This window comes from Leopardus geoffroyi, chromosome B2 (assembly GCF_018350155.1).
Source record: "Leopardus geoffroyi isolate Oge1 chromosome B2, O.geoffroyi_Oge1_pat1.0, whole genome shotgun sequence".
NCBI classification, from domain to species: Eukaryota; Metazoa; Chordata; class Mammalia; order Carnivora; family Felidae; genus Leopardus; species Leopardus geoffroyi.
In genome coordinates, this window is record NC_059332.1 from 34,061,199 (window position 1) to 34,085,624 (window position 24,426).

The window sequence follows — 24,426 nt, forward strand, 5'->3', positions numbered from 1 at the left end:
TTTAACTATGTCTACATAGTATAGAAATTCCATATTGATAGACATTTATGCTGCTTTTAATGTTTTTGCTATTACTGCATACAGGGATGCCATGACGAACCTTAGACCTATGCCATTTTCCACATGTTCTGTCTACATACATACATACATGTCATACATGACCTATCTGCTGGGTCAGATGGTAGGCACATTTGTACTTCTGATTGATACTGCCACATTGCCCTACACAGAGTTCGTACCCATGTATACTCTGCCCCTCCCCACCCGTCCCCAGCAAGGTAAGACTCTGCCTGTTTCCCCACAGCCTCATGGACATTGCCCTGAGTGAAGAATATACAGATTCCCCAGAGATCACCATAGGATACTGAATGATAAGGCCCCACCATGACACTCTATGCCACAAGACATACAAAGCACAACACAGCCCAGTTTGAGGAATACCACATTTATTTTTTTTTTAATGTTTATTTATTTTTGAGAGAGAGAGAGAGACAGACCATGAGCAGGGGAGGGGCAGAGAGAGAGGGAGACACAGAATCTGAAGCAGGCTCCAGGCTCCGAGCTGTCAGCACGGAGCCCGACGTGGGGCTCGACCTCACGAACTGTGAGATCATGACCTGAGCCGAAGTCGGACACTCAACCGACTGAGCCACCCAGGCACCCCGAGGAATACCACATTTAAAAACAATTACTAGACCTCTTGTGGTTAGAAAGAAGGAAAATTCTAGTGGAAGAAGTTCCCTACCTTAGTCCTTAGACTGCATGAATTAAAGGAGGAATGTCTTTTTCTGCAGGACATCAGAGGGATGAGGTACAGCTAGTTAGTGATGGGCAGGCTGTGGGAAGAATAAAAGGAAACCCCAAGGGGGAGGAGCTCATAACCAAGCAAATGTGTTTAGTGTCCAATGGAGAAGCACCTCTCTACTCCATGCTGGTATCTTTCCATTCCAGCGACTTTTTTTTTTTTTTTTTTTAAGGTTATACCCTGTTCATTTCTTTTTGGCCTCTTTTCCTCTCCTCTCACTTGGAGTTAAGGTTTCTGCAAGTTGAAACTGAGTGAATGTTCAACCTTATGTCTCACTACTTAGTGTTAGTTTGTTGACTTTCTTCCATTAATCCAAATGGTCTTCATGGTTCTTATTTAAAAGGCTTAAGCATCCTGTGCAAGTAGTGCTGTTTTCTGTGCATTCTCTTTGTGGAATAAATTATGAAGATGAGGTTCTTAGATCTCAGATTCTGAACCTTTCCTCGTGGGGTTAACCCCTGGTGGGGTTAAGCATTGATGGTTTGTGCCCTGGAGAGCCTGGAGCTGTCTCTTAGTGCCATCTCCAATGCACATTTGTGCCTGCCTCCTGGCCTTGCCAACACTGATGTTTGGATTTTTGTTTTTATTAATAGAGTCTATTGCTTAGAGCATTTTTAGGTTTATGGAAACATTGAATAGAAAATGCAGACAGTTCCCATATACTCCCATCCCTGCCCCAGTTCCCAGTTTTTCCTATTATTAACATCTTGCATTAGTGTGGTATATTTGCTACAATTGATAAACTAGTATTGACGTATTATTATTAACTGAAGTTCATGGTTTACATTATGGTTCATTCTTTGTGCTATATAATTCTATGGGTTTTGACAAATATACAACGTCAGATATATGTCCACCATTACAGTATCCTACAGACTCATTTCACTGCCCTAAAAATGCCCTGTGCTCCATCTGTTCATCCTTCCTCTTTCCCCCTGCACCCCTGGCAAGCACTGATACTTTTATTGTCTCTACAGTTTTACCTTTTCCAGAAGTTATGTAGTTGGAAACATACTGTATGTAGTCTTTTCAGATTGGCTTCTTTCACTTAGCAAAATGCATTTAAGTTTCCTCTATGTCTTTTCATGACTTAGTGGCTTTTTTCTCTTTCTTTCTTTTTCTTTCTTTCTTTCTTTCTTTCTTTCTTTCTTTCAGAGAGAGCGAGTGAGCACAAGTGGAGGCAGGGGCAGAGGGAGAGGGAGAGAATCTTAAGCAGGCTCCAGGCCCAACACAGAGCCTGACATGGGTCTCCATCTCAAAACCATTGAGACCATAACCTGAGCCAAAATCAAGAGTCAGACGCTTAACCAACTGAACTACCTAGGTGCCCCAGTCGTTCTTTTTATCACTGAATGATACTCCATTGTCTGGATGTATCACAGTTTTGTGTATTGAAGGACATCTTAGTTGCTTCCAGCGTTTGGCAATTATGAATAAAGCTGCTATAAACATCCATGTGCTAGTTTTCTGTGGATATAAGTTTTCAACTCATTTAGGAGTAGGAATGCTGGATCATTTGGTAAGACTGTTTAATTTTGTAAAAAACTGCCCAACTGTCTTCCAGAGTACTGTTTTGCGGTACCATTTTGCATCCCTACCAGCAATGAATAAAACTTCCTGTTCCTCCACATCCTTGCCAACACTTAGTGTTATTGCTGTTTTGGATTTGAGCTATTCTGATAGGCGTGTAGTGGTATCTCATTGTCTACTGGATATTAATACTTTGATTTATGGTAATGGAGTAAATATATACCACCATGATTATTCTTTCTTGTAGTTTAATTACTAATGACAGTGAACCTTTTTTGTATTATTTATTTACTATTAGTGTTTTTGCTTATGTGAATTCATATTATAGCCTTATTTGTCTAGTGGGAATTTGAGACTGTTATTGGAGGTTTGTATATGTCTGCATGTGTTTTTTTTTTCCACCCAATTTTTTTTTTTGTTGTGGTAAAATACATGTAAAAAAAATTTACCATCTTAACCATTGTTAAGTGTATATTTAAGTTGCATGTGTTTTTAATATCATGTCTTACGTTTTCTTTCTTCAATATTTTCCCCTAATGTTGATTTTTTTTTTTTTAATTTTTTTTTTTTTTTTTAACGTTTATTTATTTTTGAGACAGAGAGAGACAGAGCATGAACGGGGGAGGGGCAGAGAGAGAGGGAGACACAGAATCAGAAACAGGCTCCAGGCTCCGAGCCATCAGCCCAGAGCCTGACGCGGGGCTCGAACTCACGGACCGCGAGATCGTGACCTGGCTGAAGTCGGACGCTTAACCGACTGCGCCACCCAGGCGCCCCGATTTTTTTTTTTTTTTTTTTAAACCTAACTCTTCTTTTGCCTTGATTTTCGCTTCAGAAGCTAAAACTACCTTCTCTTCCTAGTTGAGATTTGGGTATTGTTCCATTTTATTGAACTGATGGCATAAATTTAACCTTTTTGTCCCAGGGTGATGTTTTTTAAATAACACTATGTACCTAAATAACTATGATGATCCAGTTCCTCCTGATGGCTGATGGCATGTTTCATTTTCAAATAGCCCTTCTCAAGCCAGCAGTGACCCCAGGCTGAATTCCAGAAACAAGTCCGATGTAACTTGATAATATCTGTATTAATTTGCATATTGGTATAATGTACACCCTTAGTACACCCCCTCCAAAATGACTTTATTCTGGACTTTTTTTCAGTGGACTAAAGGTGGATTTGAAATAGCCGTGATTCTGTGTTGGGTGTTTACAAGCTAAGATGTTAAAATTCTCCTTAAACTTATGACTGAAAATTAGGTTTTTAAGTTACCTGTTTTAGTTTAAATGAATTCTGTTCTGCAGTAAAGGGGTCTGCATTTTCATTGCCCTTTTGGAATTAAAAATAATCCGTTTTGCCTAATTACTCTTTTCTGTGACTAATTCAAATCTATAAAATTGTAGTAGCTAAATAGGAACCACACTAAAAAGTGATTTGGGCTTTTAAAATCACTGTGCCATTTGCAAAGAGATGTTTAGCTGATGTTTTAAATGTGTGCAAGTTTCTGTTATTAATTTCCTGTTTTCTCTTTAGTGTTTGGAAACCCACAGAACCAAGCCTCTTTCACCAAGGTTTTTGTGTGTGCATTGAAGTCTTTTTCTATAATAACAAATACTGAATCGTTTTACTACAGCTCTTCCAAATCTGGTTCTAATTTGTTTGCCACTTGACTTGCTGAGCCTCTGTCTCTTCCAACCTAATGTCACTTTTTCCTCTCTGAGAACTTTTATTTCCAAATGAGGAATTTTCTGAGCGAAAATTAAGTCTTTTCTTCCCCCCAAAGTTGAACATTCTTCTCTTGCCAAGTAAATATTTTGGGTTTTTTTTTTTCCTTTTTTTGGCTTTAAATACAGTTGCCCTCTGGGCTGGCTGAAGCAGAGTACAGAAAGCCTTATTTCAAATGTCCGAGGGGTTTGGACTGGCAGAAAATGATGGAATAGTGAACAGGTGCCCGTAGCCAAGGCGAAGCCTAGCTTGCGTGTGGATCAGATTAGATCTGAACCGTGCCAAAGTGGAGAAACAAATATGTGGCTACTGTTTAGTTTCCTGTCTTTCATAACCCTTATTTTTCTGCTTTGAGGAGATAATTGAAGCACATCTTGTTTCGTGGAAAGACCTAAAGATCCAAAGTATCTGAAAAGCTTTTCCAAATGTTATCTCTTCCAGATAAATTATAATTTATGTTTTTACATTAGGAAACATTTATATATTATGAAGCCAGAGGGCTATTTCCTGCATCATAGCCAGGTTAAGTTCTTTTTTTTTTTTTTTTTTTTTTTTTTTATGTTCTATTTATTTTTAAGAGAGCACAAGCCGGGGAGGGTCAGAGAGAGGGGAACAGAGGATCTGAAGCAGGCTCTGCACTGACAGCAGTGAGCCTGACATGGGGCTGACAGCAGCGAGAACCAATGTGGGGCTTGAACTCACGAACTGCGAGATCATGACCTGAGCCGAAGTCGTACACTCAACTGACTGAGCCGCCCAGGTGTCCCATGTTCATTTTAAAAAGTCAACAAACAGGGGCACCTGGGTGGCGCAGTCGGTTAGGCATCCAACTTCAGCCAGGTCACGATCTCGCGGTCCGTGAGTTCGAGCCCCGCGTCGGGCTCTGGGCTGATGGCTCAGAGCCTGGAGCCTGTTTCCGATTCTGTGTCTCCCTCTCTCTCTGCCCCTCCCCCGTTGATGCTCTGTCTCTCTCTGTCCCAAAAATAAATAAACGTTGAAAAAAAAAAATTAAAAAAAAAAAAAAGTCAACAAACAGAAGCTGGCTGCAAGTTCTGGTAGAGTCCAAAATACTTCCTTTTCTTTAAAAAATTTTTAAGTTCATTTATTTTGAGATAGAGAAGTGGGAAGGGGCAAAAGAGAGGGAGAGAGAATCCCAAGCAGGCTCTGTGCTGACAGTGCTGGGCTCGAATTCACAAACCTGAGATCAAGACCTGAGCTGAAACCAAGAGTCAGGCACTTAACCAACTGAGCCACCCAGGCACCCCAGGAGTACTTCCTTTTCATTTCTACCCTTTATCATGGCTCTTATCCACCCCTCCCCCAGCCCCCAGTCTGTCTCTCCCTAGTACCCAGCTTAGGTCACTGGGGGGCTGGCAAACCTTATACCCTACAAGGAGAAAACAGAGCAGCTGCCCCTGCTCCCCCTCCATCCTTTCTCAAAAGGCCACAGGAGTTATGAATCTGAAATGTCAAATGCAGGCAGGAAATGCTCAGTCACAGCCATCCTGAGACAGTGACAAGCCTCTCTTTGACCCTGCCAGTATCATTGTTGTTAGTTCAGTACTGGCACAGAAGGATTCAGAGTAGAGCATCGATTCACAAAGGCAAGGGAGAAAAATGGCAATCAGACACTTGTATATGCCTGGCAGCCACAAAACACCTTCTCACCACCCGCACTCAGGCTCTGTTGGAAGGCAGCATCGGAGATCAGGAAAAGTTAAAGAGCAAGAGTTGACTGTTTTAAAGGTTTATATTATGGGCTTAAGGAGGAAAATTGAATATTTAGCCTGCACATGAGAACATGTAAAAGAGTGGAGATTTGTTTTCTTTGAGTCTAAGAAGCGTTATTTTGGGAAATGTGGCTACCAGCTATTCCCTTTTTCCATTGTGGTCAGGTCCAGGAGGACTGGGTCTAAGTTACAGTGGGTGAGATGAAAGTTAAACAATCAATAGTCAAGTGTTTTGAGTGCTGACATTGTGTCACACTATATTAGCAGAAGGAAGAAATGCACCAGATATTGAGAGGTATGGACTCTGGGGCCGGCCAGTCTGGCTTTGAATCCTGGCTTCCGCACTTACTAGCTGTGGGACCTTGGAATAAAGTACTTCTAAGCCTCGGTCACTGCATCTATAAAATGGAAATAATGTACCTGTTTCTGTGTAGGGTTATTTTTAAGATTTTGAAAGAGTTAATTAATATAGGGGCACCTAGGTGGCTCAATCCAGTTAAACATCTGACTCCCGATTTCAGCTCAGATCATGATCTCATGGTTCGTGAGTTCAAACCCTGCATTGGGCTCTGTGTTCTCAGCTCAGAGCCTGCTTGGGATTCTCTCTTTCTCCCTCTCTCTGCCCCTCCCCTGCTCGTGTGCCCGTGCACTCTCTCCCTCTCTCAAAAAAAAAAAAAAAAAAAAAGAATTGAGATTAGAAACCATTTCTGCAGATTCCTAGTACAGGGCTCTTTCCACTATTTGGCTATGTTTAAGAATACCCATTGCTTCAAAAGCATTTCTCTTTAGGTTTTTCTTCCATCCCCTCCGCAGAGCCAGTTTTTCTTGGGTACTTCTTATGTGGCAGCACTGTGCTAAATGGTGACATATGTGACCTTATTTAATCCTTACAGCAACCTGTGAAGGTGCTATTATTATCCCCATTTTTTTTACAAGTGGAATCTGAAGCTCGTAGAGGTTTAGTTACTTGCCCAAGGGTACACAGCTTCAAAGAGGTAGAACCTGGGTTAGAGCCCAGGCTGTCTGACTCCAGAACCTGCGTTCTTAACCATGCCACAGGTTTTCCTCAGAATGTCTCAATAGAGTCCAGATGTGCTGAATTAAACCACCTATTGCAGCAGCAGCCACAGGAGCCAGCCATAAAGATTTGAGGTCATTTTGTAATCCCTTTTCAACCCATAATCTGCTTTGTTTCCAGACCTAGGTCTCATATGCAACCTTTTTCTGACAATGCTGTTAACAGAAGCAGGGTACCAAAAGAATTTCTCTCCCTGCTTAAGACTCTGAAGGTCGAGGGTCATGGAGCAGACCAAGAGAGGCCAGGACCAGAGCTTGTGGTTATCAAGGCTCTGGGCAAGGTTGGGGTCACTGCCAGGAACCTAGTAGACCAGACAATATGGGTCAGATGTCAGAATTCCCATCTAGACCAGTGATGCTTTACCTTTAATCCCCGTAAGACTCTCATGACAATCTTAAACTCCCTTCTTTTCAGAAAAATGCACAAGCTCACATGCCAAAAAAGTGTTTTCAGGTCGCCAGACCTAAAAACGTCCGTCTAAAAACCTCTGTACTAGGCTACAGAGTAGAGTATATGACAGCATACTCTGGAGCTAGATAGCCTGGATTCAAAATCCTCTTCTCCTACTTACTACCTGTGCAACCTTGAGCCAAGTTACTTAGTGTCTTAGGCTTCAATTCCCTCGACTATGAAGTGAGGATAATACTATTTAATTACAGGATCGTTGTGAGGATTAAATGAGTTACTATATATAAAATGCCTAGTACACAGTTAGCTCTACAGCACTGTTCACTATTACTGCTAGTAGTACCTTGGCCCATTCAGTAAATGTTTATGGATAGTGGGGACACCAAGTCTAAAGGAGAACATCCCAACAGGGGTGTCACAAGTAGGCTATAGTCATGTAAAAATGTTGACCCGCTCAGCCTTGCGGCTGCCAGAACCCCAGCTGGTTGCTCCTGGCTTCGAGTAGCAGCATCCACCATATACAAATATCCTTCTCTCTGGGTGCCCTGATGTGAAAACAGTTTGGGCAGCACTAATTGAAATCAGTGAGAATCAAGTAGGCAGTCCAAATCCCAAGTCCAGGGGGTTTCTGTGGATGGGTGGCAATAAGAATCTTCACTGCTAAACCTAGAACAAGGCTTCATAAGTCTGGGCTCTGGCTCAAGTAGGCTGTATGCCAGTACAAAGGAAGTCCTGCCAGCAGGACGCTACAGCACGTCCCTCCCTGCACACAAGGACCCGGTGAGTCACTCCACAAGGATTTGTGGAGAGCCCACAGTGAACCCAAAACCAGGCTGGGGCCCAAAGTCTTGTGTGGGCAACAAATGTTAAAGAGGTAGTGATAAGTACCGAAGTAGGTGACTCTAGTGTGAGTACCAGGAAAGGTAGCGCCCAGGGCTGCAGGGATTTATCATGGCTGGGAGCCATGCTGACAAGGTGGAGTCCAAGGACCATAGCAAGCTACTCAAGAGTTTGATCAAGGAAGTAGCGGGTGTAGACTTGAACTTTTTTTTTTTTTTTTCTTTTTAAGTTTACTTATTTTGAGAGAGAGGGAGAGAGAATCCCTAGCAGGCTCCGCACTGTCAGCACAGAGCCTGAGGTGGAGCTGGAAGTCACAAACCATGAGATCATGACCTGAGCTGAAATCAAGAGTAGGATGCTTAATGGACTGAGCCATCCAGGTGCCCGTGTACTTTTTTTAAGGGCTCTCTGACACAGTATTACAAAGTGAATAGGAAACAGGCAAGAGTTTATTTGAGGACATACTTCAGGAGGCTCTTAACAATGGTCAAGATGTGAGAGATGATACTCACCTGAAATAGGTACATACACTTCTTAAGTTTTTTAAAATTGTTTTTAATTGAGGTGTAATTGACATACAACATTATACTAAGTTTTGGGTTGTAGAACATAGTGACTTAATATTTGTATATATTGTGAAATTATCACCACAGTTAGTTTAGTTAATATCCTTCACCATACATAATTGCAGACTTTCTTTCTTGTGTTTAGAACTTTTAAGATTTATTCTCTTAGCAACTGCCAAATACGCAACACAGTATTATTATTAACTATGGTCAATCATGCTATACATTACATCCCCGTGATTTACTTATTTTATAACTGGAAGTTTGTACCTTTTGACTCTCTTTATCCATTTTGCCCACCCCTGACCCTTGCCTCTGGCAACCACCAATCTGTTCTCTGTATCTATGAGTTTGGGTGTTTGGGGTCTTTTTTTTAAAGACACTTCTGAGTTAGCTCATACGGTGTTTGTCTTTGACTTACTTCACTTAGCATAATACTGTCTAGGTCCATCCATGTTATCACAGGTGGCAAGATTTCCTTTTTTTATGGCTAAATAATATCCCATTTTATATATGCTCCACATTTTCTTTATCCATTCATCCATCCATAGACACTTAAGTATTTTCCATGTCTTGGCTATTGTAAATAATGCTCGATGCTTTTATTTTTTTTGAAGTTAGTGTTTTTATTTTCTTTGGATAAAAATCCAGAAGTGGAATTGCTGGATCATATGGTAGTTTTATTTTTAATTTTTTGAGGAAGCTCCATACTGTTTTCCACTTTATACCAATTTCCACTCCCACCAACAGTGCACAAGGGTTCCGTTTTCTCCACATCCTTCCCAACGCTTGTTATTTTGCATCTTTTGATAATAGCCATTATAACAGGTATGAAGTGAGATCTCATTATGGCTTTGATTTGCATTTCTCTGGTGATTAGGGATGTTGAGCATCTTTTTATGTACCTGTTGTCCATCTGGATGTGTTCTTTGGAAAAATATTTATTCAGGTCCTGCCCTTTTTTAATCAGATTGTTTGGTTTCTTGGTGTTGACTTATATAAGTTCTTTATTTTGGATATTAACCCCTTATTGGATATATGATTTGCAGATATTTTCACCCATTCGGTAGGTTGCCTTTTCATTTTGTTGATGATTTCCTCTGCTGTGCAGACACTTTTTAGTTTGATACAGTCCCACTTATTTATTTTCACTTTTGTTGCCTTTGCTTTGGGTGTCAGACCCAAAAAAATTAGAACCAAGACCATGTCACGGAGCTTATCACCTGTTTTCTTCTAGGAGTTTTATGGTTTCACGTCTTGCATTCAAGTCTTTAATCCATTTTGAGTTAATTTTTGTGTATGGTGGCAGATAGTGGTGTGTCGAGATTTTTGAGGGAAAAGGAAGAATCAAGGATGACCCCACCAATTTTGGGTGGGCAGAGATGCCAGTCCAGGCATAGGGAATACTGGAAGGGGAACAGTTCTGGGGAGCCCATTGTGAGTTCTGTTGGGTACTCATTCTGTTAGTGATGCCTGTGAGATATTCACTGATGATGGCCAGCAAGGCCAGTGGATGGATAGATCTGAGCGTGGGAGAGATGTCGGAATGTGTAGAGAGAATCAGCAGCTTGGGGTTGGCAGCCTGCCTTCAATGGGGCTTCCTTCTGAGGAGAGTGAATTTAAAGATGGGTTTTGATTGGACCTGGGTGACTCAGTCAGTTAAGTGTCTGACTTTGGCTCAGGTCATGATCTCACAGTTCGTGAGTTCAAGCCCCACTTTGGGCTCTGCACTACTGGTGCAGAGCCTGCTTAGGATTCTTGCTCTCTCCTCGCTCTCTGCCCCTCCCCCATTCACTCTTTCCCTCTCTCAAAATAAATAAGTAAACTTCAGAAAGAAAAAAAAAAAAGTGGGTTTTACAAACAGTTTGGTGTGCTTCTGTTGTGTGCTCAACTTTAAGAATTCTTAAATAGGTATGTTTTGAACCTTCTTCATAAAAAACCAACATGGTTGTATACTTGGAAGAATTCATCTCTTTTTCTTCTTGGCTGGCCTCATCCACTCTTTCCTTGTAGATCCTTGTAGCAGGAGGAAGGTATACAACTCATAATTTGACTGTCCATTTTCTCAGACTTGTGACCCAGAAGGAAATCTCTGACCTCAGCTGTGGCTCTTGGTGCTGGCCAGAAGCCAACTTCATGTCTGAGTATACAAGTAGCAGTTTGCCATGGAGAGCTTGGGGCTGCAGACGGTGACCCTCAGTGATGGGACGACAGCCTATGTCCAGCAAGCTGTCAAAGGTGCGTTATTTCCAGGTACCTCAGAATCCTGCCCTTTCCCCCAGCCTCTGGAGAGGAGTGTCCCCTTCTAAGAGTCTTACCCCCACTCTGTCCTCCCACCTGCATGCCACAGCTTACTCTGCATGAGAATTTCTTGAGGTAATTGGCAAAAAGGGAATGCTTTAAAATAAAGTGCCATCCAGGCAGGCCAGCCTAGAAAATCAGACTAGCCCAGCTGCAGCAACCAAGACCTCTGGAGGGCAGGATTCCTTACATGTGAAGAGTAGTTCATAAAACCTGTGGAAACGAATGAACACAGTTGTGGTTATAACTTCCTGCTCTTCAAATAATTCCCTGTCCAGTTTCTCAGTACTTTCTAGAAGCAGTTTATTTTATTTCAAGCAAGGTTAGGCACAGAGGGGGACACCCAGTTATAGATCTCATGCCTTAGGCCCCACTCAGGTTTCCGGGAATAAAAATACGGGGTATACCATTGAATTTGAGTTGCAGATAAACGGGAGCCTGGGTGGCTCGGTCATTGAGCGTCTGACTTTGGCTCAGGTCATGATCTCGTGGGTCACTGAGTTTGAGCCCCGTGTGGGACTCTGTGCTGACAGTTCAGAGCCTGGAGCCTGCTTCAGATTCTGTGTCTCCCTCTCTCTCTGCTCCTCCCCCACTTGCACTCTTTCTCTCCCTCTCTGTCTCTCTCTCAAAAATAAATAAAAATATTTAAAAAATAAAATAAAAAATTTGAATTACAGATAAACAATGAATAATTTGGTAGTACAAGTATGTGCCAAATGCTGAATGGGATGGATATTTGTAAACATGGGACAGAATACTAAAAATAGTAAAATAGGGGCACCTGGGTGACTCAATTGATTAAGCATCCAACTTCAGCTCAGGCCATGTGGTTTGTGAGTTTGAGCCCCGTATCAGGCTCTCTGCTATCAGTGCAGAGCCCACTTTGGATCCTCTGTCCCCCTCCCCTGTTTGAACATGCTTGCTCTCTCTCTGTCTCAAAAATAAATAAATATTTAAAAATAGTAAAATAATAACACTAAACACTAAAAAAAAAGACTTTATTGTTTATCTGAAATTTGGATTCACCTGAAATTCAATTCTCAAGGAACTGAAAATCAAGGTGGACATGGAGTGAGAACTGACTGTCATTGAAGGGCAGAGCCGATGCACAGTCATGACAGCCTCCTTTCCCACCTGCATTCTCAGGCCCACCAGATGGCCTGCCTTGGACAGCACTGGGCAAACATTGCCTTGTTCCTATCCTTTATTTTGCCTCTTCTAGACTCTGTGATTGGGGGGGACGCCTGGGTGGCGCAGTCAGTTAAGCATCCAACTCTTGACTTCAGCTCAGGTCATGATCTCATGGTTTGTGATTTCGAGCCCCACGTTGGCTCTGTACTGACAGTAAAGAGTCTGCTTGGGATTGTCTCCCTCTCTCTGTGCCCCTCCCCCACTTGCTCTCGCGCATGCGAGCGCACTCTCTCTCAAAATAAATTTAGACTCTGAACATCCTCATGAAGGACTGTCATTACAACATCACCCTCCTTCGTTTCAATACATTGTGAAAGTGTGTTTTAATTTCCAAGTGTACAGATAAATTGTTTGTTAATTTTATTTTAAATTGTCTGCTTCCTGATGACGACAAAGAGGCCCCTTAATCTCATCAGCAAGCTCTTTCCATATGACAATATGGGGGGAAGGGTTGCCTTCTGGAAAGGTTGTTTGTCAAGAACTGTCTATGATGTGTGGGTCTGGTTGGCTTTGTTTTCTGGAGAGTGGAACTTGTCTGGAATACTTTTTTTTTTAATGTTTATTTTTTAAAGAGAGCACAAGCAGAAAAAGGGCAGAGAGGTGGGGACAGAGGATCTGAAGCAGGCTCTGTGCTCACAGCAAAGAGTCTGATGCGGGGCCCGAACTCACGAACTAAGATCATGACCTGAGCCAAAGTTGGACACTTAACCAACTGAGCCACCCAGGTGCTCCTGTAATACCTTTTTTTTGTTTGTTTGTTTAGAGTTTATTTATTTATTTTGAGAGGGAGAGAAAGCACAAGTCGGGGAGGGGCAGAGAAAGAAGAGAGAGAATCCCAAGGCAGGCTCCATGCTGTCAGTGCAGAGCCCAATGTGAGGCTTGAACCCACGAACCATGAAATCATGACCTGAGCCGAAATCGGATGTTCAATGGACTGAGCTACCCAGGTGTGCCTGGAATACTTTTGAAGCCCAAAACTGTGTGTTTGCAGACTTCCCATCACAGATGTTGCCCCTCCGCTACAGTCTCAGTGGGATGGAAGAACTTAGGAAGTATAGACATGGCTGTGGCTGCTGCACAGACCCAATTATTTCTCGTGACTTGATCTTCTGCTGTGAATTAATGGTCGAGTGAATGAATAAAAAACAAGTGGCCGCACTTGGCCTGAAAAAGCCACCCTCTTTTCTTATGTCTGGGTCTCTTTGCCTCCCCCACCTCCCCATTTATAGCTTTCTCCCGTACCTGTTCTCTGGCTCCTGCACGGTGCTGCAATGTGTGCATGTGTGTGTACGCAGACTCACACACAACAGATTGCACACTCCTGAGGGTCGTGCTGGCCTTCTGGAGCTGGAACCACACTGTTCTAAAAGGCATCTCTCTGCCTGGTGAGCTCCTCTGAAGCTCTTGACCAGGGTGCTTTCATCTTTGTTGGCAGGCAGCTCCTTCTGAGTCCAGCTTAGGCAGCAGGAAGCCCTGAAATTTTATGAGACTTATCTGTAATTAGGGTAGGCATAAAACGTGTTATTCAGGCCCAACACTTTTGAGGGTGGAAGAGTGTGCTATGAATAAAAATGCACTGAAACCGTTCCAGGCAAACAGGAACATATGGTCACCTCTCCATAATGGGATATGAGGTGGGATGTGAACTGCTCTCCCTGCCCCTGGCTCTCCCCATTGTCTCTGGTATGAGAGGTGATTCTAGGTTGAAACCTTTTCTCCAATAACTTTCCTCAACCTTTTGTCTCCTGCCTTGAAGCAATAGCCACTGTACTAGCAGAAGTTCTGCTAATGCTCTCGGAACCCCAAGTGCGGTGCCCTTGCCACAACAAATAAAGTGTTAGATGCGGGGAAGCCCACGGCTTCCTGGTGGGAGGGAAGTGGGGGATCCCACTCCCTCACCCTAACTGCCTTTCTCCTACTTCTTAACCTTTGTCTCTGCCTTACCTGTCTTTGGCTGGCTTGTAGAACTATTGGTTACAGACCCGAGAAGACTCAGTGTGGAGGCAACTTTGGGGATTCTTCTGACGGGGGAGGCAGCAGAGAGTTGGGCCAGAAGCAGCTGCCTGGTCCTTTTCCCACATCATAAGAACTCAAATTCCTAAACCTGAAGCTCGGGAAGAAAGGAATAAGCAAACCACTTGGCATGAACTCTTCCCTCTCCCTTCCTCCCTTTCTCACTCTTTCCCCCTCGTCCCCTTGGAAATTCACTGGACGTGAGGAGAGGCCTAATTCTACTTCTAAACAGAAGAGTCCGTTGCTCTTAGAGATGCTCCCCAGTAAGCATCTGAGATAACAGATGGGAAATATCTCAGGAACTCTGGAGTCTTGTTACATTCTATACTGCTTGCTGGTTGCCTTAGGTGAGTCGGGTTTGTTTTTCTTTTTATAAGAAAATTGAAAGGAAAATGTCAGAGGTCAGGGAGCCTGGGTGGCTCAGTCAGTTACTCGTCCAACTCTTGTTCTCAGGGTGGTGAGTTCAAGCCCTACATTGGGCTCCGCACTGGGTGCGAAGCCTACTTGAGAAAAGAAGAAAAAATGTCGGAGGTGAATGAAGGAGACATTCCCCACAGCAGCAATGGAATAAGACCTAGAGGATACGCAGTAGCATGACAGCTGCATTCACACATAAGCTCCCTGTTGCTTTATTTTCTATTCCTTCAAAAATGCAGATTGGGTTTATGATGATAAAAACAGACTTACTGAGGGCTGACCATGTTCCTGTCACTGTCTTCTACTCATTAACTCATTTAACCCTCACAGCAACCCAGTGAAGACACAGTTTTTAATCCTCATTTGAAGAGAAGAAAACTAAGGCACAGAGAGGTTAAATAAACTGTCTAAGAACACACAGCTATTAAGCTGTTAAGAGGCAAAGCTGAGGGGCGCCTGGGTGGCGCAGTCGGTTAAGCGTCCGACTTCAGCCAGGTCACGATCTTGCGGTCCGTGAGTTCGAGCCCCACGTCGGGCTCTGGGCTGATGGCTCAGAGCCTGGAGCCTGTTTCCGATTCTGTGTCTCCCTCTCTCTCTGCCCCTCCCCCGTTCATGCTCTGTCTCTCTCTGTCCCAAAAATAAATAAACGTTGAAAAAAAAAAAAAAAAAAAGAGGCAAAGCTGAAATTCAAACCCAGGAGGCCTGGACAGTTCCAGAGCCATTTGCTTTTTTTTCTTTTTTCTTTTTTCTTTCTTTTTTTTTATTTCTTTCTTTATTTTGAGAAAGAGAGTGCATGCAGGTAAGCATGCATTATACTTGAGGCCCACGCTATTGAGCCCCAAGGCTCAGTTTCCCGGAGACAGAAACAGCCGCTGATATAGTCTGGACCAGGGAAGGTAAGCGAGACCAGGGAGGGTTCCTGGTCTCAAGGAACTTGAGCTATACTCAAGTATATAGCTATACTAAGTTCTACTATAGTATATAACTATACTATATAGTTATAGTTATAGTATAACTATATAGTTAAGTTATACTGCCTTATTAGAGGTATACTATACCTCTAAGCTATACTGCCTTATTAGAAGGTCTAGTTCTGGGCATGGTGCCACAGTGGCAGACGAGGAATGTATTTTTCAGGGCATTCTTTGTTCTCTAGATCAGTCTCAGAAACTTACTACTAGGTTGGAAGTCCCCACTTCACCGGGCATGGATAGAATAATAAATGAAGTTGCTCCTCCTTGAGTGAGAAGAAAGGATTCTGTTGGAAGCTATTAGGTTCCTCGTGGTGAGATGTCTTCATGTGTAGTACCTCTGGGGCCCAGGGAAGCAGGGAGCAGGGGACATGTTACCTGTGCTTAGACAGGCAGACTATGCCTCAAGCAGGCCTCTTCTAGAAGCAGGCAGGTGTCCCTCCCACCTCTTTGGGGCCTAATCTGCTTCTCTCCATTTCCACCTTCACAGGAGAGAAGCTGCTTGAAGGGCAGGTGATCCAGCTTGAGGATGGGACCACTGCATACATTCACCAAGTGACGGTGCAGAAAGGTGAGAGCATGCCAAGGCACCTCTGCCGGATGGAGGGAGGCCAGGCAGCCCCCACTGAGGGACCCTACCCAGGCACCAAGCTCCAGAGAAAGGCAAGCATTGCTCTCATTACAGAAACTCTTTCCTTTGAGGATGGACAACCTGTGCAGCTGGAAGATGGCAGCATGGCCTACATACACCGCACACCCAAAGGTGGGGTCACAGTCACCGTGAGTGGCAGGAAGGAAGGGAGGCATAATTGGCAGAGGTCGAGGCATAGACATGGGAGCTATAGTCCTAAACTCACCTGGATTAGCTGTCTCGCCTACCCTCCCTGGTCTCGTTTACCTTCCCTGGTCCAGACTATATCAGCGGCTGTTTCTGCCTCCGGGAAACTGAGCCTTGGGGCTCAATAGCATGGGCCTCAATGGCAGCTTTAGCTCTAGCACAGCCACAAAGTCTTAGGGCTTTAAACAGGACCCAAGGACGTGATCCAAGACCAAGAATAAAAACTTAACTGACATTTAAGACTGAAGCCTCTGGGGCGCCTGAGTGGCTCAGTCGGTTAAGCGTCCAACTTCGGCTCAGGTCATGATCTCACTGTTGGTGAGTTTGAGCCCCGCATCAGGCTCTGTGCTGACAGCTTGGGGTCTGGAGCCCACTTCAGATTCTGTGTCTCCCTCTGTCTGTCCCTCTGCCATTTGCACTCTGTCTCTCGCTCTGTCTCAAAAATAAATATTAAAAAAAAAAAAGAAAAAAGACTGAAGCCTCTAAGGTAATGAGGAATAACGGTTTATTCCTTCTACAAGTAGTTTTTTGAGCAAGTACTGCATGCCAGGCATTGTGCTAGGTGTGGAGTGTATAAGAGAGGACAAAGGCAGACAGTCCCTGCTCTTCTAGAGTCGAGTGTAGGAAACAGAAGTGAGACATGCTGTCACCAATAAACAGATCATCCCAAGTGGAGATCCAGCTCAGGGAGGGCTTCTCTGAGGAAGTGATGCTTGGGCTGAGAGCTAAAGGGTAGACGTAGCTGGGGGAAGAGGGATGGCAGGAAGGGTTCTGTACTCCCAAGAGAAGGAAGGAACAGCGTGTGAGGCTCAGAGATGGGAGGAGGAAGAATGTCATGTTTGAAGGAACTGCTGAAGGCCAGAAGGTAGGGGAGGGGGGTGGGTAAGATGAGAGAGGCGGGGGCCAGTGCACTGGGCCTTGAGTGTCAAGATAAGGGCTTTATTGTTGGTCTTTATCCTGAGACCAGTGGGAAGTGGTTGAACCATCTGATAACACGATCTCATATGTGTCCTGCAGAGATCCCTCTGGATGCTGTGCTGCCTGGAGAGAATTAGAGGAGGTGATGTTAGGAGGTTCTTAGGGTCATCTAGGCCAAGATGATGATGGTCCCCTCAGGTCCTCATGGGGCCTGTGAGTTCCCAGTCAGTGCCCCATAGGAGACCTTGTCCTCAGGAGAGGTGGCCCCAGAAGGAGGGCCAGCCAGAGTGAATCACCAAGGTGAGGGACCAGGAGATGCTGAAACCTTCCTTGGTATATGTACCTCTCGTTACCTTAAAGCCAGGGTCCCAGCTGTATCTCTTGCCCTTGTGCAGCATCTGGGCTAACCACGTGTTCCCTGCAGAGGGCTATGACCCCAGTGCCCTGGAGGCCGTCCAGCTGGAAGACGGCTCCACTGCCTACATTCATCACCCCGTGGCTGTGCCGTCAGACAGCGCCATCCTGGCCGTGCAGACAGAGGTGGGCTTGGAGGACCTGGCCGCAGAGGACGATGAGGGCTTCAGCGCAGACACAGTGGTGGCCCTGGAGCAGTATGCCAGCAAGGTGAGCTCACAAAGCCTGATGCTGCCCATCAGCTCCCTTGGCCAAAACTGCCACCACCCTAGGGGATGAGGGCCATCCTGTGCTTGGGCATGGCCTGAGCTACCCCCTTTGTCCCTCCACCCTGCCTCCCCGACTCATCTCTTACATCACCATCCAGGGTGTGCATAACATGGGGCTACCAACAGCTGTTGACACTTGCCCTGGCTTATGATGCTTCTGCAGAGGGAAGGCGGCTGTAAGAATTGGTGCCATCTGTATAGTGGCAATTTAGACCCAGCTTCACTTTTGCTGTTGTAATAATCCTCTGTACTGAGAATGCCCTTGCCAGTGACTTTTAATAGTTTTCCAGGCCACTGAGGTCAGATGTTCTGGTATTTATTTCTTCTCTGCAACTCACTTAGCCATTTGGAAAAATAACCTCAGTAGGCAATGACAAGAGCAGATGCAACAGAGCACCTGAGCTTCTTGGAACACAAGGCCCACACAGTAGCTTAGCTGTGAGGGAAAAGGATCTTGGCTCTCCCAGTGTCAACAGTCAGCGCTCTCTCAGTGGGAGCTAGGGTCCTGCCCATTGGGGAAGAGGGCACAGAGATCTCTGAGCATGCCAAACTGGAGTGCAGCCTCGCTAGGATGAGCTGTAGAGCCTCAGGGTGGACACAGTGGGGCTCCCTGGAGCACTAGTGTTACCCAAAGACTGGGGTGAGTTGTTTTTATAATAAAACTATGTGGCTGTGTTAAAGGAGAAGAAATTCTCTTGTCTTTTCAAAATGAAGCACAAAAGTTTAGAGCGGACCACTTAGGGCTACGCCCACTCCTGCCACCGTTCCCTGTGGTGTATTTTAGAAGCCATATTTGAGACTTGCTGCTGTTAGAAAGACAACTGGGCTTTGAGTCATGAGCCCTGAGATCCATGCTGGCTCTGCCTCTGCCTAGTCTAACCTTGAGCAAGTCATTCCACTCCTAGGCCTCAGCTCGTTCCTCTGGGAGGATGAGATAGAGCTAGATGACTTCAGAGGTCACTTCCAACCCTGAAGTTCCTTGATTCCCTTGAGAGCAAGTGAGACATGGGAACTCCAAACACCTGAGTGGGTTAGCCCGCCAAGCAGGCCTGGCTGCCTGTGACACTCCCCCACCACTCACCAGCTGCTTAAGTGTCCATGAAATTTTGTCAGCTGCTTGACCTCCAGACCTGGAGCTGACTAGACAGACCTTGCCATGAATTTGGCCTCACCCATCTGCCCCCTACTCCCCATAACTTCCAGAGTTCTGTTTCGGGTGCTCCCGGGAAGGCCAAAGTGTCCCAGAAACAAATACTAAGGGACAGTCCCTACAGGATCTGGCCCAGGAGAGCAGAAGAGCAGTGAAGGCTCCCTGAGGCCCGAGGCTGGTGTGAAGCAGGTGGCTTTAGCAATGTTCCCAGTAGACATGACAGAGAAGGACTTGCCCGTCAGCTGGGGGCTATAGTTAGAGCTTAGACTTCTGGCGAGGACCTGCAGGCCCCTGCCTTGGCCTGCCCTGGGCACTTCTGCAGCTTGCTGCTTATGGTCACCTCACTCTGGTGAGCCCAGGTGAGTTCATCCCCACAGCAGGCCCCTTGTGAATGCCCATTCTGAGCACAGGTTTCCCACTGGGAGGGAGGGGTCTCCTCCCATCAGAGGATAACACTGTCCAGAGCTGTGGCCTCTGAAGTGTGTGTGGCCAAAAGTGGGGGCTGCTGAATCTCAGCCTCACTCGGGGGTGGCCTGAAAGGCCACCTTACCCTAGCTGTCTAGGGGATGCCCTTTCTTCCATAGCTGTCATGCCCCTGTGACATTTAGCCCTCCCTCTGTCTATTAGAGATGGGTGGTGATTTCACATGCCAGCCCTGTTTGTTCTGTAGGGTGCTTCATTGTGTATTTCCTGTCTGTCTGGATCTGTCATCCCAGGTTGCCCTTCTCCCTCTGGCAGGTTTAACCCTATTTATTGGGTTATGAGCTGTCAGCTGGGCCCTATATCCTACCTCTTCCCTCTCATCATTGAAGAGAGAGAATACATACAGGAACCTCAAGATTTTTTTCCTCAGGTTCTGCATGACAGCCAGGCTCCCCATAATGGCAAAGGACAGCAGGTTGGGGACAGAGCATTCCGCTGTGGCTACAAGGGCTGTGGGCGTCTCTACACCACTGCTCATCACTTAAAGGTAAGGTTGTCACACACAGCTTTCAGCCTTGCTGTTCCCCCCTGCCCCACCCAGGCTGTAATTTCACCTTCCTGTGTTAACTAGAACGAGTCCTTGCTCTCAAGTTTCTCACTGGCTACTGGAAGGAAGGTATGAGTGTACAGAAATGTCAGCCCAGGGGCCTGTGACACACATGTGCAGGAAGGAAGAGAATCAGAGAGTGCCCTCTGGAGGAGGTGGCCTCTCAGCTAAAGAGGCAAAGTAAAGGTAGTGGCCAGTACTGATGCTCTGAGCCCTAAAGAAAACAAAAGAGCATATTCCTACCCTCGTCCCTCTGAATCCCATGGTTGCTTGTCCCCACAGGTGCATGAAAGAGCTCACACGGGTGACCGTCCGTACAGGTGTGATTTCCCCAGCTGCGGAAAGGCCTTTGCCACAGGTAACTTACCTGGAAGAAGACTAAAGGTGGCCTGCTTCCCGTTGAGGACAGAGAGTTCTAGATTCGCTTTGGGAATTTCCTGCCTTCCTGGAGAGACTGCTGTCAGAGCACTCTGTCTTGTAGGGTACCGTCTCTGGAAGAAACCCGGTTATGGAAGTGAGAGGCAGCATAAGCCAGGCCAGCCAAAGGAGCCTGGGGGCTTGGTAGAGAGACCCCCACCTCTTGCATCAGCTGTGGGGTATTTGGTCCATTGCATCTCCCCGGCCTTCATTTCCCCTCTGAAACCTTTAGCCGTAGCTCTCACACCCTTGTTCTAGACTGGCACTGGCTCCCCTGAAGAGGAAAATGTGGGCTTTTCTAGCCCCTCTCATGTGCCCAGGCTGGGTTGGGAGAGAGGTCGACATAGGCTTCTTGTGCCTGAGGAGGGCTGGAGCAGATCTTAAGGTGGAGAACCTCTGAATTAGGATAATGAGGAGGATGAGGCCCCACAGAGCCTCTTCTCATCCCTCCCTCCCACATGTGGACAGGATATGGGCTGAAGAGCCATGTGCGCACCCACACTGGTGAGAAGCCATATAAGTGCCCAGAGGAGTTGTGCAGCAAGGCCTTCAAGACCTCAGGAGACCTGCAGAAGCATGTCCGGACCCACACTGGTAGGCTGGGCCCTGCCCTCTTCACATTTGGACCTGGAGCTCCTCACTCTGGCACAACCTCCCTTCCTGAGCGGTCCCCCTCACCCACCCCATTTCCACAGGTGAACGCCCATTCCGATGCCCCTTTGAGGGCTGTGGCCGCTCCTTCACCACATCAAATATCCGCAAGGTACATGTGCGCACCCACACAGGCGAGCGGCCCTACACCTGCCCCGAGCCCCACTGTGGCCGGGGCTTCACCAGCGCCACCAACTACAAGAATCACGTGCGCATCCATACAGGTGGGCCAGCTGGCATGCGAGAAGCACCCCCTCTGAGGCCCCAGCCCCCTCAACCACAGGCTTTCTGACCTGAGAAATGGTCTCGGCTCCTAGCCCAGAGCCCTTCTGCTGGCCAGTCCAGGCTGGCCCATGGGTGGGGAGAGGGGGTTCTGTGGTTCTGGCCATATCTCCAGAACCACGGTCTCACTTGAAGTGAGCGGTTCCTCCCTGGTTAAGTCCAACATACAGCTAGCTCTCTCAGCTCCCTGCCTGCTCCCCACACCTGAGCTCTTGGGGAAAGGCCAGGGTCAGTCGTGAGGGGGGAAAAGCAGAGTGAAATGTCACCCTACCTCCTCACCGCCTCCACTGTCCATATGACTCCTGTGTATCCTCACCCTCCCCAGTGTCACATCCCTCATCCAGCCTTCTGTGTCACCTCTCGGCCACATGTGTCCCCTCACTTTCCCATCACACCTGATAACATCAGTTACCCCCATCTCCTGCCTCTTCTGTTGACAGCCTTCAACTTTCCAAGCCCCCAGCGGCCCCCGCCAGTGCCTTCACTCACCCAGCCTTCCCTCATCTCCCCATTTTCTCCCTACCTCATCTCTGGGCTCAGTGGTCCCTCACTTCTGTCCCTTCTGTGTTCCACTGGCCATTATCTCCAGCTGTGTCTTTTCAGAGTCCTGGGTGTCAGTCCCTCTCCCTCCCTCTGGCTCCCGCTCCACCAGCCCTGTTTCCCCCTCCCATCCCCTTAGTTTTCCCCTTGCCAGCCCCAGTTCCCACCCCCCTCACAGCTCAGTGTCCCCAGGGGAGAAGCCATACGTTTGCACGGTACCAGGCTGCGGGAAGCGCTTCACCGAGTACTCAAGCCTGTATAAGCACCATGTGGTGCACACACACTGCAAGCCCTACACCTGCAGCACCTGCGGCAAGACGTACCGGCAGACCTCCACCCTGGCCATGCACAAGCGCAGCGCCCACGGCGAGCTGGAGGCCACGGAGGAGAGCGAGCAGGCCCTTTATGAGCAACAGCAGCTCGAGGGTGAGGGGTGTGGATAGGAGGTGAGAGTGGGGACAAGCCACGCCTCCCGCGGCCACCGGGTGGCAGATGTAAGCCTAGGCTTTCCTCTCCTAGCCGCGTGTGCAGCCGAGGAGAGCCTGCCACCCAAACGACCGCGCATTGCTTACCTTTCGGAGGTGAAAGAAGAAGGTGATGCCATCCCAGCCCAAGTGGCCATGGTGACCGAGGAGGACGGGGCCCCCCAGGTGGCTCTGATCACTCAGGATGGTGCCCAGCAGGTACAGGCCCTGGGGTAGGAGTGCGGTGGGCCGCTCTGGTTGGTACTCTCTCTCTCTCTCTCTCTGGGGAGTCCCGAAGTTCTGACAGCCCCACCTCTACCCAGTTTCTCTTTTTAGCCTTGTGGATCTCAGGGAGCTGAGGCTGAGGGTAGCCAGTCTTGTAAGCCAGCCTCTTCTCCTCATGCTTTCACCTCAACCTCTGGAACTTTGAGAGTGCAGTTACTAGCTTCCCCTTTACATGGAGGCTGACAGGTCCTGATCGTCTGAGTGAGTCACTTGGATATCCTTCTCAAGAGAAGCATGTTGATGTGGGGGCCAGATCATGGCGTGGAGTCTGGAAGCTAGAGTTTCTAGCCAGCAGTATAACATGACCCTTGTCAGCACCCTCACTGTCAAGTGCACTTCTGTCTTTTGGAGTTGACATGAGGATTAAATTGGGTCGAGACCCCAAACTGCATGGAGCAGAGTCCCAAGGCAAAGTGGTGATTAATAGAAGTGGCCAGCTTTTTGCAACCTGAGACCTGTTTTACTCGCTTGTCCCTGTCCCCCTACACCTCTATAACTTGAAGCTAATTGGCTAGCTTATTGGTGAGCTACCCTTGTCTGGGAGAGCAGGTATGTCCACCTAGGGGCTTTCACACAACCTTCCGCTGCACTGCCAGCTCATCTTCCTTCCTATCGGCAGGTCAGCCTGTCTCCGGAAGACCTGCAGGCCCTGGGGAGCGCTATCAGCATGGTGACCCAGCACAGCAGCACCACCCTCACCATACCCAGTGAGGACGATGACCTTGCCACATCTGGCACACATACGGTCACCATGGTCAGCGCTGATGGCACGCAGACGCAGCCCGTATGACCAGGCGGTTTGCTTGGGGTTTCTTGTTCTCTTGTCCTTCCTTTGTGTGGGGTGGGTCAGCGGTGCAGGCTGACTTAGTCATGCCTTCTTTACAGGACCAAGACTCCCCCCGTGGCTCCTCTGGGCCATCAGCAACTCTCCTCTTGAAAAGCGTTTCACGGGGGGTCATGAGACAGTTTCTAAATCTTGATCTACTTCTAATTTGCTTGGCCTTGCTATCATGGGCAAGTCACTTTTCCATGGACCAGTCCATTTCCAAATGAGGGGATTAATTGGGCCTTTGACAGCTCTAACCTTCTATGATTCAAAAATCCCTAAATTAAGTTGCCTCTAAGAGAAAAATACCATCTCACTAAGCTCTGAGCCCTGTGCTAATTAATCTGACCTATAGTGGTTTTATCCATTCCTTTCTGGCTTGTTCCTAGCCACCTTGCTTAAGACATTTTTATTTGGATTGGGGGAGGGAGAGTAATGTAGGTGGGTTAGGAAAACCTTCTTTTATATTTCAGGTTACAATCATTACCTCTGGGGCTGTGGTGGCCGAAGACTCTAGTGTAGCATCCCTTCATCACCAACAGGTGGCACTGTTGGCCACAGCCAACGGAACGCACATTGCGGTGCAGGTGGGTGTAGAGGTCCAATACCCTGAGAAAGGAATAAGGATGGGAGGGAAATGAATGAGGTGGAGATGTTGAAGAGAAGGGCATTCGGCTCAAAAAGAGCTCATTTCAGAAGACAAATCCCTTTCTGCCTGCATCCACACACCTGTCTCAGGCTCTTTCTTGACTGAAGCAGAGTGGTG

At 46.8% G+C, this 24,426-nt stretch overlaps 1 protein-coding gene across 6 annotated transcripts in view; it reads left to right on the forward strand.

The window, feature by feature from the left end:
- The window catches only part of ZNF76 (zinc finger protein 76), a 33,876-nt gene that overhangs the window by 8,183 nt on the left and 1,267 nt on the right, over positions 1–24,426 (forward strand). For 3 of the 6 annotated variants that reach the window (XM_045497993.1, XM_045497992.1, XM_045497994.1), the window contains 12 exons: positions 10,753–10,921; positions 16,067–16,147; positions 16,262–16,339; positions 17,757–17,956; positions 20,019–20,135; positions 20,478–20,553; positions 21,081–21,206; positions 21,308–21,487; positions 22,278–22,511; positions 22,605–22,768; positions 23,454–23,618; positions 24,134–24,247. In XM_045497993.1, the coding sequence (XP_045353949.1) occupies positions 10,849–10,921; positions 16,067–16,147; positions 16,262–16,339; positions 17,757–17,956; positions 20,019–20,135; positions 20,478–20,553; positions 21,081–21,206; positions 21,308–21,487; positions 22,278–22,511; positions 22,605–22,768; positions 23,454–23,618; positions 24,134–24,247 (1,608 nt within the window). In that variant the 5' untranslated portion in view covers positions 10,753–10,848. The other 3 variants (XM_045497997.1, XM_045497995.1, XM_045497996.1) reach the window with 3 other exon arrangements.